The 17,094-nt window shown below is 38.7% G+C and overlaps 1 protein-coding gene across 3 annotated transcripts in view; it reads left to right on the top strand.

The window, feature by feature from the left end:
* The first annotated feature begins 282 nt into the window (after positions 1–282).
* The window catches only part of MAK (male germ cell associated kinase), a 49,632-nt gene continuing 32,820 nt past the window's right edge, over positions 283–17,094 (top strand). For all 3 annotated transcript variants that reach the window (XM_077809118.1, XM_077809119.1, XM_077809121.1), the window contains exons 1-8: positions 283–383; positions 3,638–3,692; positions 4,418–4,539; positions 5,598–5,677; positions 7,891–8,023; positions 8,111–8,282; positions 9,731–9,898; positions 15,755–16,079. In XM_077809118.1, the coding sequence (XP_077665244.1) occupies positions 283–383; positions 3,638–3,692; positions 4,418–4,539; positions 5,598–5,677; positions 7,891–8,023; positions 8,111–8,282; positions 9,731–9,898; positions 15,755–16,079 (1,156 nt within the window). The remainder of the gene's footprint in view (positions 384–3,637; positions 3,693–4,417; positions 4,540–5,597; positions 5,678–7,890; positions 8,024–8,110; positions 8,283–9,730; positions 9,899–15,754; positions 16,080–17,094) is intronic.

Raw genomic sequence — 17,094 nt, forward strand, 5'->3', positions numbered from 1 at the left:
ACCTTTTTCACTCCCCCCCTTTTCTTTTTGTTTGTTTGTTAAGGATGTATGTAAGAATGGCTGCATTATTCCCTTCCTTGTTACTTTATTTCTGGATCTCAAAGTGGCTATAATCCTGAGGAAGAAGACCAAATATCTTAATAAATTATGACAAACAATCCACTCATATAACATCATTCTGGAAAAACAAAAATTTGTCTTAAAAAAATTGAGTGTAGAAGTCTTCTAATAAAAGGAGACATTTAAAGTTTTCAAGGCTTTCAGCAATCCAGGTCTTACAAAATGAACCGTTACACAACCATGAAACAACTTGGTGACGGCACCTATGGCAGTGTACTCATGGGAAAGAGCAATGAGTCAGGCGAGCTTGTGGCTATCAAAAGGTATGTGATATTGAGTAAACGTACTCTTAAATAGTTAAGATTGTAACTCTTTTATACTATGCTATTTATGTACAAAAAAAATATGGACAATTTTTCAAGTAAACTAAGATCTTAAAAAACAAAGATTGTGTGTTCTTTTAGATGTCTGATTTGATGACCTTGGACCACATTCTCAACTGGTGTAAAACACTGTGGTTCCATGGAAGTCAATTGAGTTACACCAGCCAAGGATATGGCCCCTGAACAAAACCAGAATGTGTTTTAAAAATCAATCATTGGTGTTTTTTCTCCTGAAGTAACTTTAGAAGAAAGTAATAAGTTTGATCTTTCACCCAATAAAAGTCAAAGGGCAGAATCTGGCCTACAGTTGATAATTTAGGAAAAGCTGCTGGATCAGTGGTTAGATTTGTTACAGTTATACCCTAATGCCCTGAATATCCTAGTAACTAATTTTTTGCCTATGTTGCATGTCAGAAATTTAAAGGTGACTGCAATACGCTTTTTGGTACTCTGTGAGATACTTTAAAGTGCTCACCAAATTCTTCTCACGTTTACATATTGAATTCCCATGATAGCTATGTTCCTCTGGGAAAAACTGAACTGTTTGCTTCAAGAGTGGGACTTGCGAGAGGTGTGGGTGAAAGAACTTTCTTGACAACTGACCTGTGACTGTGGAATAGCCACAAGCCTCCAGATTCAAATGGAAACTATGCTTCTTACACATGGTCTTCCAACAATAAATATGTTAACTACTATAAAAACAGATATATTCCCTCTTAACTGGCAGATGGAGAGAAAGAAACAAAGATCCTTATGCATGCTTTAGCATTTGTAAGTAAGTTACTGTAATGATGAGCAATGTATAAGTACCTAGTTAAGTAAGTAAATAAGTAAGGTGACAGTTTGGTTTTAAATCTCTTCTTAAAACCATTAGCTCCTGGGCACTCCTAAATCCTTAAATTCTTATGATGAGGTTCAGGCCCTATCCATTTTGTTTTGTGCAGAAGGGCATAAAATAGGTCTACAAAAACAAACTTATTGTGACCAAGACATGATCCCATATAAAGCTTTTGGGGCAAATTATTCCTGTCGGGGGAGAGGAGTTCGGTTTCTAACCTCTAAGACTGAGCAATCTTTGCTAGATGTAGGGCAGTTGGTCCAAGGAGCATATGAGAACGGTTACGGTTCCCACGGACCCTAGGCTCTGCCCCAGTGTGGCTCCTCCATGGGTTTCAGCTGCCGAGGAATACCCCAGACCACGTTGTAACACTTTTTTGTGTCCTGATTGACTACTACTTTGCCCATATACACGTAAAAAGAAATTACCTTACTCTGGCCCATCGTAGAACGAGAAGTCTCTCTGTTCCTAAGGGTTTAAATTTGTTGTGCAAGAATGAGGTCTGACTCCATTAAATTTAATTTTGCTTTCACTACTTGTACTTTAGAAATGGTAGAACAGATGCATTTCATGTCTCATTAGATGATGTAGTAGATTACTGTAAGCAATATATTCCTGCCTGTTTGCTTTGTTACACAATCCACTCTAACATAGCTGCTTGTCATCAGGGAATCTAAATAATAAATGTAACTTTAAAGTTTTCTTGGATCTTCTGACAGAGTAAAGATCAACACCAAAGCAATTCTGTTTCTCAAGGAAGAAACCCATTGTGGGCCCATGTGAGCAGGTGTCTTTCCTAACCTGCTTTAATACAGCCCTCATACTGGAGAGTTACAACTCTCTTCCTTCCCTCCCTTGGAATTTGGCTTTGTTTTCAAAGGCTTAGTAACTGTATGCAAGCAAACAATTCGCATTTTGATATGGTTAAATGTAAAGGTATACATCTAGGAACAAAGAATGTAGGCTGTACCAATAGGATGGGAGACTCTCTCCTGGGAAGCAGTGTCTGTGGGGAAAAAAAATGGGGGTTGTGGTGGATAATCAGCTGAACATGAGTTCCTGGTGTGCTGCTGTGTCCAAAAGAGCTAATGTGATCCTTAGATGCATAAACAGGGGAATCTCAAGTTGGAGTAGGAAGGTTATTTTATCTCTGTATTTGGCACTGGTGCACCTGCTGCTGGAATACTGTGTCCATTTCTGGTGTCTGCCGTTCAAGAAGGTTGTTGATAAATTGGAGTGGGCTCAAAGAAGAGCCATGAAAATTATTAAAGGATTAGAAAACATGACATAGTGATTGAGCTCTTTGAATCAATCTATTTAGCTTAACAAAGAGAAGATTGAGTGACTTGATTAGTCTTTAAGAACCTATAGGAGGAACAAATATTTAGTAATAGACTCTGCAGTCTAACAAAGGAAGGTATAACACAATCCAATGCTTGGAAGTTGAAGCTAGACAAATTCAGATTGTAAGTAAGGCATACATTTTTAATAGTGAGAATAATTAACCATTGGATCAGTTTACCTAGGGTTGTGGTGGATTTTCCATCATTGACAATTTTTAAATCAAGATTGGATGTGTTTCTAAAAGATCTGTCCCAGGAATTATTTTGGGGAAGTTCTATGGCCTGTGTTAAAGGGGGTCAGACTAGATGATTGCAATGATCCCTTCTGGCCTTAGAATCTATGAATAAGTCACTGAGAGTTTGACTTCAGGAAGAGCAAAATAAAGCCTGATGTTTGGATTCTAGCGGGGTTAGGCTGTACATAACTTTCAGCAACCTGAGTTTGTAGTCAGGCTCCCCAGCAGGATTGTACTCGGCAGCTAGCCCACGCTGAAGTCAGTGTCACCATGTCTGTACACCACTGTTGTTATGTATGCTAGCTAGATTGTCACTACCATGGTACAATAGCACTTTCACTTGCAGTGTAAACATACCCAAGTGACCTCCCCTACTTCAAATTCCTAGGCCAATGTCTTATCCTCTGGGTCATGCTGATTCCCACAGGATTAAGGACGTAGTTCAGATTACATAGGTGGGGTAAAATGCTTGCTGATATTTATAGAACCCTTGGGGATACCTTGGTCTATGTGGCTAACTACCTTCTAAAAACTGTGTAGTGGTTACATATCATACATTACGTTAAACTGTGGCAAACCTAAAAACAATACAATTCAACTTTAGTAAATATTAATAAAATTATTTAAATCAAGTATATTTGAAATATATTGAAAATAGAATTTGATTGTTACGCTGCTGAAAAGTGACACATTCCTGATCTTTCTTGGTTCTAAGAAAATTTTGTTTGTATGTATTGTTCATTTAGAATACACTGTATTTTCTGGATTTTATTTCAGGATGAAAAGAAAGTTCTATTCTTGGGATGAATGTATGAATTTGAGAGAAGTCAAGGTAAAACTGAGAGCATAATGTTTTTTAATGTATACTGAATGTTGTGTCTTTGCCTTCTTGTTTAAATTTATACCTTAGTTAGTCCTAAATATAAAACCAGATTATTAAGGAGCGAGAGGGAAAGTTTAATCTCCTACCTGACATCTTGTTTTTGAAGTTTTTACATCCAACAGTGTAACATATTATTTTAAATTAAACAGTATATGAAGCAGTGTAGTAAACTGATTAATGGTGGAGCTGAAAAATTCTGTATCTTGTGATTTGTGATATTTATATGATATGGAAGGATCTTCAATGTGCTGTTTTCATCCAAGTCCTATTAATTTATCTTGCATGCATGGGTTGTAGTCATGATTTTGATATCAACTTTAAAATATCCATTTACTGTAAGTTTTCTGTTGATTGGCCTTGTCTTTTTTACATGCAAATTATGGATAACTGAGTGCCTGGTTGAAAAATATTGGATTTATGCATGCAAATACAGTAGTTTCACTTGCACAAACTGGATACTCTAAAAATTTGCCCCTGAAGCTTTATTCTTTCATAAACGTAACACTGTTGTAGAGGAATGCAAATAGGTATTCAGAAGAAGTACAGAAAAATAGACAAGATACACTGCATTTGTCCAAGAACTATTTCTAATGTAGAATTAACAAAACTTTAGGCATTGCTCTGTTTTAGCTCTGTTGAATAACCAAAATTACTGTCATGTTGCTGTATTGCAGTCTCTTAAGAAACTGAATCATGCCAATGTGATAAAACTGAAAGAAGTTATCAGAGAAAATGACCACCTTTATTTTGTGTTTGAGTATATGAAGGAAAATCTCTATCAGTTAATGAAGGACAGGTATGTTTCATTTGTAAAACGTTCAGTGGAATCTGGTGTTTGCACTTTTTTTAATGAGTTCTATTGATATCTTGAGCAATGTGTTAAAATTTCTGTTTTAAGATTCATTCCATACTTAGTAGATTCAAATTAATAAAAGCTTGATTGTACATTCTGTCCTTAATGTCAGCCCCACTGAGGTCAACAGAAGTTATGCCTATGTATCTGAGGACAAATTATGAATTGTTCAGCTTCCAGTATAGCGGGAATAATGCAACCAGATAAGAATTCTGAGATAATCAAATGCCTTGGGTGTATAGTAGCCATGCAGGAATTTGTGAAAGCAATTTTCTTAAGCCCTTTAATGTATGAATCTCAGTGGTGGGCAACCTGTGGCCCATGGGCCACAAGCAGCCCATCAGGATAATCCACTGGCAAGCTGCGAGACAGTTTGTTTACACTGACCGTCCGCAGGCACGGCTGCTCGCTCTTCCTGGCCAAGGGGAGCTGCAGGAAGCAGTGTGGGCCACAGGGACGTGCTGGCTGCCGCTTCCTGCAGCTCCCATTGGCTGGGAATGACGAACTGCGGTCACTGGGAGCTGCAGGTAGCCATGCCTGCAGACGGTCAATGTAAACAAACTGTCTCGCGGCCCGCCAGCGGATTACCCTGATGGACCACAGGTTGCCCACCACTAGACTAATATTTCACCAACTGCCTATATTTGGTTTGGTTTGCGGAGGGTGGGGTGGGGAAGCGGTGGGGAATGGTTATGTGTACACAGGAGAGAAAGAGAGAGAAGACCAACATATTTATATACAGACGTGGAACTTGATCTTTCCGTCCTTAGGCAGACACAATACCCTTTGCAATCAGAGAGAGTTTTACTTGAATATGGAACTACATATTAAGCCCTAGATTGTTCATATAAAAATTTTGCTTTGTTCTTTCACCCTTGAGGTTCAGTTGCTTCATAATATATTGTATAAATGCTGAAAATGTTATTCATTACAGGAAAAAAAATCTATATAAAAATTGCTTGAAATAGTTAAATATTTTATGTAAATTTGTTTCTTTGCAGAAACAAGTTGTTCCCTGAGTCAGTCATCAGAAACATTATGTATCAGATATTACAAGGGCTAGCTTTTATCCATAAGCACGGTAGGTTTCTTTGCAGACTTTAACTGTGCAGCCCTCTTTTGAGAAAGAGGATAATGCAGGTTTGATTAAGGCTGGGGTTACAGGCTAAACAGATCAAGTTATCATATTATAGAAAGTATGTGGCTGCCATATGTAGTCTCAAAAATGTGCTATCTTAAGAAAGCCATCTGGATTTTTAAATTATATTTGGTTCTTCTGTAATCGGAGGCTCTCTTTTCTGAAGGCACCAATAATTATTATTTAGAGACTGTTTAATACGTTTCAGCCCTAGATCAAAGATTATTTTGATTCTGAAGAAGGTTGCATGCTGTATTATACAGTGTATTTCTTATTTTTCTCAAGAGGGTATGTTTGGGGACAATTGTGACTTTGCAGTTTCATCTGTCTTTTAAGATATCAAAATAAATTAATGCAATATCTACAAAAATGTTGAAATAATTTGTTCACTAAAATACAAAATGAACATGTCTATTGCATGAAATCTAGCAGGTATGAGCAGCCACAGCTCACTGAAGAAGTTGTGGGTGCACTGCATCTTTCAGAACTTACACAAATTTAGCAAAATATTCCACTTAATTTATTCTGGTGTGCAAAGCATCTTTTAAACTGCATTCTGATATACTAGTAACAAGTCCCTTTATATTAAAAAAGTATCATCCTACTCTCCTGTTCATGTTATCTTTTATACTTTTTTTCCTCCCCTCATCACTTTCTCTGCAATATGTCAGAGAAAATAAGATGTTCACTGATGATAAAATAAAGAACATGTATTCTAAGTCATCTCTGGCTTAGCTTTTCTACACAGACATAGTAAGACTCTTGGATACAGTACTCCACTAAAAAGAACTTCTCCTATGCTTGCTAATGTTGAAAGTATTGTTTTCGTGTCTTTTTGATTTATGACCATAGATTATTCTCTGGTCATCAACAAACTTTCTATTTATACGCATAAAATAGATGAGTGAGTCACATATAGAGAACTTGTGAAAAGTCTCATTTCTATAAAATGTTAGTGTTATTCTAATCCTAGATATATTGGCATAGAAAGATGATGAAATTTACAAAATCACCTTTTGCCTTCATAATTAGAGCTGAATCCTTGTGATTTTTAGATTTTCAGTTCATAGTTAGTATGCATTATGCCTCTGGTATTTAGGGCAGTGACAAAGCTCCTCCACTCCGATCTGTTTCTGGCAAGTCTTTCAGTGGTTCCCCAGCTGTGTCCCAGGTTTTTCAGCTCAGCTTCTACAGCTCTTCACCACAATGTTTTCGGGCGGCCTTGTTTTCACTTGCCTTCAGGTATCCATCTTAGTGCTATTCTGGTGATGGAGTCAGTTTCCATCCGAAGCACATGGCCAGTCCATCTCCAGCGCCTCCTGATAATGATGGTACTCATATCTTCTTGGCTGCACGTAGAAAACCAATAAATTCAGTAAATACTGAATTGCAGTATTGCTTAGTGGGGTCAATAGATACTTTCTACAAATCTAACAACATATTTGAATTAAACAGCAAGGCTGATTAGACCGTGTAGAGGAAGAAACCATGTTATAGACAGCCTAATTTTAAAACATGGATACCTAAATAAAACTTGCAAATCCTGTATTTCGATGCTCAAATTAGAATTTAGGTGCATGAAACAGACATTTATATGTGTAACTGCTGATATGAACATCTAAAATCAGAATTTGGATGTCCTGTTAAAATCCGATGTTTGCAAGGTGGTCCCAGAGTGATAAATAAAACTAACTCCTACAAGAAATGTTAACTGAATAATATTGTCAGAGACTCTTGTTTATTTTTATGTGTGTGTGTGTATGTATATATATATATATAAGAGGAAGAAATAAAAAAGTGCTCTGTTTCTAAAACTGGTTTGTTGTTTAAAATTATTAAACAAAACAAACTACCATTGCATTGATAGCCAAACCATCACAGTTCAAAATGAAACAGCCATTTCCTGAAAGTTGCTGCGTGTTTTCTTTAGAGTTTTAAAACCAGATAGTTTGTGCTTATTAATTTACCAATAAATCAAATTAAATGATAGGAAAACTGTTTCCTTCCTTTATAATATAACATATGTTGAAAGAGTGTGAATGAAAGAAAAGCTTATGGTCTCCAGAGAATCCCAAAGTGAACTTGGTATGGCTAAATCAAAGCTGGCTGATGAACAAGTGATGGCATAATTTGTCTTTTTCTGTATATACTCTCAGGTTTTTTCCATCGGGATATGAAGCCTGAAAACCTTCTCTGTATGGGCCCAGAACTTGTGAAAATAGCTGATTTTGGATTGGCTAGAGAATTAAGATCTCAGCCACCATACACCGATTATGTTTCTACCAGATGGTAAGTGATTTATGCAGTAAACATATGACCTTAACTTACCCTTGCTTTGTACCTCCACTTCTGAATTTGGCCCGTGATTTCTTATAGGTATCGTGCACCTGAAGTTTTGTTGAGATCTTCTATTTATAGCTCTCCTATTGATATATGGGCTGTTGGTAGCATAATGGCTGAACTGTACACGCTGAGACCTCTTTTCCCAGGGACAAGCGAAGTAGATGAAATCTTCAAAATTTGCCAAGTATTAGGGACTCCAAAGAAGGTAAGTCCAATTGTAGATTTATAGTAGTATACGCTAATGAGAATAAAATGAATCAATTGTTTGAAGTGCTTTCTTGCCTTTAATGGGTGCATATAAACTATTGACGATATACTAATTGCTTGTGCAAACACCTGATGCTTTCTAAATTGTACTTATTTGTTCTTATTGACGTATAGAATAATACTCCTGTTTCGTGTATTAACACCCTTTATATGATGTGTGATTTTTATGTCCACTTACTCTACATCATGATGAAAGCCAGATAAATGAAAAATTGTTTTTTTAAAAAAGAGGTTGCACATGTGGCTTTAAGGATATTTGCATTAAAATATTTTTTTCATTGTAACATTGCCAAATTATTATGGTGTCTTAATTAGAGAATTGTGCCTTTAAAGTGAGGAAACAATGGAACACAAACTCATAAGATAGAGGGCTCCTGTTTTCATGTAAGATATTGTTAGCAATGGCATAAAGGGAGAAAAATGTAGACAATCTGTAAATGTTAGAATTACTTTCAATTATTTTAGGCACCATATGCTATTTAAGGGCCAAGTTTTGATAAATGTAGGCTGAGTAGTGCTTACAAAAATGTGCACTTGTACTTGCATTTGCACACACACAGAGAAACTGCTTGCACAAGTAGCTATCTGAGCAGGCAAATATTCGAGTATGCAAACATATTTATTTTCTGCAGGTACAAATCAGGTTTTGTTCTTTTTAAAACAAAAATCATAAATGCTTGATTCTGCAATGAGTTACAAAAGTACTACATGTGTTGTTATTTGTAGTACACTCTAAATGTGTGTGCCACTTTACATAACACATAGAAAGACAGTCTCCACTCCAAGGAGCATACTGTTCAATTTGGATACAACTAACCATAGCACAACAGTTCAAATGGAAGGAGGTGTGGAGATGCAACAGTGAGGAGACTTCATGAAAGAAGGTTTGAAGGAGGAGGTAAATGATGTTTGATGCATGGGAAATGAGAGTAGGGGATGGCATGAAAGAAGGTGACAGGAGCAAACAGTAGTATGAAGGGAAGGTACATGGGAGTGAGAGGATATGTAAGATTAATAGACAGAAGAGAGACGTAAGCAGGGGTGGAAGGTAAAAATGAGAAGCCTGAACTTAATGCTGAAAATGAGAGGAAGCTGGTGAAGGGATATTGGGGCAAGATGGTTGCAGTGGCAGCAGAAGAAGACAACTTTACCTGCAGAATTTTTAATAGACTGAAGAGATGCAGGTATGGCAAGGCATTATGGATTATCTCCACAAGATTAGTGACTCCATCTTAGATTAGTGGATTAGTTAGATTAGACTCCAGATTAGTGACTTGGTCTGTGCACCTCCCTTCTTAGCATGCAGATTGTAGAATTCTGTTTTAATTTGATCCAAAACGATGTAGTATGTTAACTCTCTGACGTCTTGTTTTCACTTTTAAATAGAGTGACTGGCCAGAAGGGTACCAGCTTGCGTCTGCCATGAGTTTCCGCTTCCCACAATGTATCCCTATGCACCTCAAAACTCTCATTCCAAATGCCAGCAGTGAAGCAATACAGCTTATGACTGATATGCTGAACTGGGATCCAAAGAAGCGACCTACAGCAAGTCAGGTAAGACTGCCTAAGTGATGGATTCATTATAAGGATAATAATTTGTATAGTGCTTTACATTAAAATTTTACACACGCTAGCCAAATGATCATCATAGCACTGTAAGAAAGTAAAAATCAGCCTCCTATTTTGTACATGTGGGTGGAAATAAGACCGGAGAGAAGCCCAAATGTTCAAAGTTGCGTGGTTCAAATAATATCAAACTTTGAGTTATGTTCTCTCTGTAATTTGGTCTTGTTGATGCTGTCAGCACAGGTCCATATCAGAGCCTCAGTCTCTGTCATACCTTACTTGAATAAATTCAGTCAGCAAGTGAAACAATGTGAACTAATCAATGTGGTCTAATGGACAGAGCACTGACCTGGGATTCAGAGGACCTGGGTTGTTTTCCTAGTATCTGACCTGCTGTGTGACCTTGAGCAAATTACTTCTCTCTGCTTCATTTTCTCCATTAATAAAAGGGATAGTGATAAAACCTTCCTTTGTGAAGTAGTGTGAGATCTGTGGGTGAAAAGTGCTATATAAGAGCTGAATATCTTTGTGTAGATGTGAGGTGAACCTTACTAAGCAATCAGGGACAAATTTTATGGGGACTTCAACAATGGTATATCACATCTTTTTCCATAAGAGTTAATAAAAACCCGAAATATGTGTACTGCCAAGTACCAAAGGTGTCTAAATAAGATACCTTTTTGTGTGTATCCAAAGTTAATGTAAGTACACTTTTATAGGATGTAAAAGAGGATTATAGCAGGGAATATAACCGAAAAAGGGAATATTGCAGGACAAGATGAAAATCCAACTAGTCACATGTGGATATAATGCAGGTGACTCAAATGTGACTAAGCTGGTGGTACAAAATAAATCAACCACCTCTCTCCACTTTACAAAAAGAACTAGTATTACAAGAGTCACCTCTAGCACTGTAGGCATCATACAGAGAATGCCACACAGCCCTTCTGTAAAAAGGAACAACTGGCCTAAATTGCATTGTCAAGGAGTCAGCTGTGCAGTGCATAAAGGAGACTTTAGTGTGGGCTCATATAAACAGGTGTCAAGGAGTTGGTGTGCAATAGCCCATATGCTATTGTGATGTAGTGCTAAATGTTAGTGTTGGAGCCCTGTAGAAATGTACCCATCACACAGGCATTCTTTCTCCTTCTCTGTTTTCTTCACCCATCGCTACTGTTCATGTGTCCTTCCTCCTGCAGGGCAGAGCCAAGGCAGTTCATTTTGTCTCCATCCATTTGAAGCATGATGCATCACAATGCTCTGTCCTTCCAATAGGAAGCCCTCCTCTGCAGCAGTGGGTGGGTGTGTTTTGCAAATTCCTCCTTGAACTGCAGGGAGTGGCCTAGCTTTCCCGTCACCTCAGAGTTCTGGAACGTGGCTGACTCCACCTCCTCATCTAACTCTGACTGGTCTGCTGCTGTCCTGGCGCCCAGGCTGCTGCTCCCCACCACTGAGCCAGAACCACCCTGGAGGGGTAAAGGGCAGTGTGGGGAACAGGGCTGATGGGATGAGGGTGGAGTTGAGGGATTATTGGGGCATCATTATTAGAGTGAACGTGCCATTTCTTCTGAGTTTCTCTGCTGCTGGGGAGCCTGTTCCCCAGAGCTTCTCTTTCTTGTCAAATATATTCTGGACTTAGTAATAACATTTTAGATATACACAGTGCTTCTCATCCTGGGTGATCTCAAAGTATTTTACTAGTTGTATATATATTGCCCTGTTGAAATACAGCCTTCTCTGGGGTGGAAGGCAGCAAGCTGGTGCCCAGAGCAATGTAAAAAGGAAAAAAGTAGGAGAGGGGGTGTGACATACCAGAGTACAATACAGATTAATGAGCAGCTGTATGACCCCTGCCCTGCAATGTTAGGTGCCTTACAGTGCCTTGCTGAAGTAGCTCCCACCTGGGCTGCTCACAAACAGCCTTGCAGCATGCAAGCCACACCGTGAGTGTCTGTGTGTAACTGCAGCCTGCAAGCCACACTTGGGTTACATTCTGGCTCTCACCAGCCTTGGTTATACTGCTGGGAGACCCCAACACACCACCAGTCTTAGATTTTTCTCCCAGAAATTTATGTCTTGTACTGTACAGCCCTCTTCAGGACAGTAAAAAATATATAATCTTATTTATTTGAGAATAATAATGCTCACAACTTGTCACTCCAAACAGAGTTACCCAGACACTTCAATTTAAACACACTGGGTTAGATAAAACAATAAAACAAGTTTGTACTCAATAAAGAGAGAGCTTTTAAGTGAGTACAAGTACTAAGGTATAAAAAGTCAGAAATGGTTACAAGAAAAGTAAAGAGAAAATATTTATTAATACCTAACATAACAGACTATATCAGATTCAAGCAAAGTTTCTTACCACATGCTTTCAGCAGTCTTACTGACCAAACCCTGTAGGTCAGGACCCTTCCCTCAGAGTCCAGTGAATTCTTCCTTTATCTCTTCAGGTGCCATGAATGCAATGGACAGGGAGATAGAGAGGGGTGCCTTGGGATGTTTGTCCCTCCTTTTTATAGTTTCAGTCCCTCTCTTGAAAAAACGTTTCCAGCTGGAAACTTCATCAGATGCATGGAATGGTTTAAGTGGGTTTTAGCCCACAAAAGCTTATGCCCAAATAAATTTGTTAGTCTCTAAGGTGTCACAAGGACTCCTCGTTTTTTTTTTAAAATGTTTGTGTAATTGTGCAGAACTTGTTTTCCTTAAATGTTGTAGTTAACAGTAGAAAATTAAGTTTGGTTCTATGTAGTGTAATGCCAGAAGCTGCTTGATGGGGTGGGTTTTGTTTACATTACAACTTTTTTGCTAAAAATCCATGGTGGTACTTAGAATGTTCATTGCATATCTGCAAAGCGCTGCAGGTCTCATTTTGTATGATTTTGTATTTTAGTGCTTGTGATCAAGCGGTCTTGTATGCGGGTCAGTGTGACATCAGGTCAGATAAGACAATCAGTTTATAACTCTCAAAAGGTGGGGGGTGGGGAACCCCCACTTTTCTGCCAATGCAAATATTTGACATTGACTTTACCCTAAAAAAATATGCAAAGTTGACAACAGGTATTTGATCAACTTTGACTTTCAAAAATTCAGGGATCTAATCATATGAAAATCAGGCAGCAATGCAGACTACTGCCATTTAGTTTTTAAATTAATCTGATGGCTAGTACAGTACTGAATTGAATACCCTTTGTTTCAATAGTTTGAAATAAATTTGTTACACTTATAAAATGGTTGTTTCTGCTATATTTTAAATAGATCTTTAGTCCTCTGTTTTAGACAGTTTCACTTCAGAATATTAAATGAAGTGATGCTCATATCTGTTAACCGAGCAAGCTTAAACCCATGTGGACATGATGTATAGCCCTAAAGACTTGAATTGTAATTGACTATGGATGTACAGTGTGCTCAGAGCTTGTTTTGGATTCTGAGTTTCCCCTGTACCATTCAGTGACATCACAAGTATCAAACAATAGGGGACAAATTCACTCTTAGTTCTATTTTATGGACTTACCTGGGGCTGAGATCATCAAAAATGATCTTGGTTCTGTGTTTTTCAGTATTATAGGTGGTCTTAAATAAAACCTTAGATCCAGGTGTTTTGGAATCAGGACCCAAATCCAGATCTCCATTTCACAGTTGACCCAAACTGAATTTTTTCACATCTTGTTCATCAGAGTGGATGCCATGGAACAACATTGAGAACTTCCTTTCCTGTAGGACAGGAGGACATTTACATGGCCAGGCTGGTATATTTCCTTCATGCAGTATGTTGTATGCAAACTGCATTGTCTCATGCAAAGTGAGTGGTCTAATCACTTGAATTATGTTTACAGAGTCACATCCTAGTGCTGCAAAGGCTAAGGGCCAGATTCTGGCAGCCCTATCCATAAAGCTCAATTCAACTCCTACTGAAGTGAATGGAAGTCTTTTCATTGACCTTAATGAAAGTAGATTAAGCACATAATGCATAGTAGTTTACTCTGAGACGTCTCTTTAACTTGAATGAGATGGCTCTGGGAATAAAATATGACTAATTATGAGTAGGGGAGGCAAAATCTGGCCCTAACACACACAATATTTCAGCACATTTTTACAGGTCCCTTAATGCTGATCCTTATTTCAACAACCATTCTGTTTCATAACTTTTGGTACATGGCTGCTATGGTATTTAAATTAATTGGAAACACATTTAAACGCAGACCCGAGTGAAGGAGTAGGTGGGGGAGAAAAATTTATAAGTGATTTGAACTAGAGCATGCTGGTGGGTTTTGCTTTCTTTACTACCTCAGTAGTTTATTCTTAGGTGTCTTTCTTAGGCAAAATAACTTGGATTTGCCTAAATAAGAAAAGGAAGATAGACAAGCTTAAAAAAGTTAAATGTGCGCACACAAAATTAAGAAGCCAATGAAACCATTCCAAAGCCACACAATCTGAAAAGAAAAAGCCGCTCCTACTCTTTCAGTGGCTCACTTCAAAACCCACTTTTGCTGAGAAAAACCTGGTTAAAACTTAAATGCTGCCTTTGAAGAGGAGTTGGTTAAAATTAATCCTGCTCTTAGGAACTGCAACTGGGAGGTGTGATTGCCAGCATGGTAGATGGACTTGTGCTAAAAATAGCAGTGTGGATATTGCAGCACGAGCTAGACACCCAAGTCCAAGCCTGCCTGACCATCTGGGGCTAAGCTTAGGCAGTTAGCCTGAGCCATCGCCCATGCCAGTGTTAACATTGCTATTTTTAGCATGCATAGATCTGTCTTCCAGTGCTGGAAATCACACCTCCCAGTGGCAGTGTAGACCATCCCTAAGGCTCGGACAATAAGTGCTGGAGCATAGCTCCCTCCTAGATTTCAGGTGTCAGAACAATGCTTTGGGCTGCTCTGGAAAACTACACCTTTGGACCGTATGGTATTGCTGTGCTGTGTACCCAGCAGAGGACATGAGGATGCTATGGAAAAAAGCAGAATGAACAACCAAGGTCAAGAAAATAGGTGCTGGCATTTACAGATGAACATCATGAGAATGCCGTCTCTGGATGTAGGCCACAGTAAGCTATATAAAACAAAGCAAGCAAGCTGGCGATGTGAACATACATAGAGTGAACTGAAAATGCAGGATAAACTTTGCTCATTAGAGTATACCAATTAAAGAATTAACGCACACACACGTGTGTGTGTGTGTGTGTGTGTGTGTATATATATATATATATATAGAAATGTCAAAATAACAGCCATGATGCATATGTGTAAGACACCTACATGAGGCTGTTCCCATATACAGCAATAGATGTAGCCTATCTAACCTAAGTCAGAGGAGAACTTCATTCAGAAATATCCCCCTTGGGGATATTCCTGATTAATGCTGGTAACCTAGGAAACTATGTGAACTGAACATTGCAATAGAGAATCTACATGTGTGCTGGGATGGAAAGATGGCTCTTAAGGGATGTAGGACATTCCTTCTAAGTTATCTGTAAGCTATCTATCCGTCCATTCATCTTTTTTAGGTATTTCTAGGCTGCTTGTTCGCATAATTTACAAGCACCAGATTCTTATCACATTCCCCTCAAAAACACACCATGCAATATCTGCCAGTCATATTTTTGAATGCCACCCTGATACCCCCCACAGTCTTATTTTACCCCTTCCTCGCCCCAGAATCAAATATCAAGTGTACACCATTCCATGTGCTTCACTTACACATGTGAGTTCATTTGCATCCATCTTGAACCTCCACTGTGGAATTTGTTAACAAGCTTGAGACCTGCTTACATCTCTGGTGAAGAAGTTATTGCATTTTAATTATAGAAGTGTATTAAATATGTTTTACATTCTTCTTCAGGCTTTGAAATACCCTTATTTTCAAGTTGGCCAAGTTTTAGGACCTCCTCCACAATATTTGGAACAGAAACCTGTTCAGCCAACAGAGCCAAAGCCAAATCTACCCAAAATAGAACTTGTATCAAAACTAGAATCTGTATCCAAGCCAGAATCTCAGTCTTCACCTGATGCACTTGACGAGACTCAGCCACAACTTCCGTCAAAGATTAACCACCAACCTCTCCAGCAAATCCAGCTGCCACAGAATACAACTAACCAACAACTACCCCAGCAGCAGCAGCCGCAACCACTTCTTCCAGCAATCCATAAAAACTCATCACCAGTAAGTTATCAGTAAAAGTTAAGAGCATATATATGAAATAATTTGTCCGTGTTAGCTGTGGTACAGTCACTGGATACCCCCCCTTTTTTTCTAGGGGGGGTCCCATTTTCCATTAAATACTGTCACAGTTCAGGGCAACTGAACCTGTATTTTCCATCCTGGGCCCACAAGTTTAGGGTCCCAGCTCCCCAGCTGTTGCCTTTCTTGGTGGAGACACGCGCCCCTCTCCCTTCTGACCAGGGTATGTTCAGACTGCACAGTTTCCTTCCTTCAGCACAGATAGGTTGCTCAAGTGCACATGCTTGCTTTCTCTTTAGAGACGGTTAACTGGTGTAATTGCTACAGGTGTGTAACCGTGCAGCACTTCCTGTGCAAGCCTGCTTTATTAAGGTAAAAAGCATTACAGAGAAAATATATTAAAAACAATAAAAGAACCTACACACATGCTAATGAGCTACCAGAATTCATTCCAACTCTAACATGGGCTCTGGCAGGAACAGTCCTTCAAAGGGGTTCCTGTGTGGTCACAAGTTCATTCCAGCCTCTACATAGAACAAGCACCCCACCTTATGAGACCTCCATAGGATCAGTTCTTCTAACCCTACCCTAAGGATTGGGGAATTCCAGGGACCAGGCATCCTGTCCATTTGCTGGATCCGAAAGAAGACCATGAACCAGTTTAAAAGCAGACGGTTTATCCAAAACACCTTTCTTTGTCTGTTGATCCCTGGAGAATCCAGTTTGAACTTGTATTTGCATATCTCTCCAGGAGGTAGCTTCAAAGGGTTGATGAGGGAGGAAGTATATCGGCACCTTCCCCCCGTTCCTAGTAGAGAAGGTACATACAACGTGATAACACATTAACAACTGCATTTTTAATGGTGTACCCCAAAGGTGTTATCCCTAATTCAATAATGTTTAATTAATTCAATCTTAATTCCATATGGTTTGTTCAGGATATTACAGGATGTTGTCCATCTGTCACAAGAACATCTAAAAGTGGTTTACCAAGGATTAAT

The sequence above is a fragment of the Eretmochelys imbricata genome, chromosome 2, assembly GCF_965152235.1.
Source record: "Eretmochelys imbricata isolate rEreImb1 chromosome 2, rEreImb1.hap1, whole genome shotgun sequence".
Taxonomy (NCBI): Eukaryota; Metazoa; Chordata; order Testudines; family Cheloniidae; genus Eretmochelys; species Eretmochelys imbricata.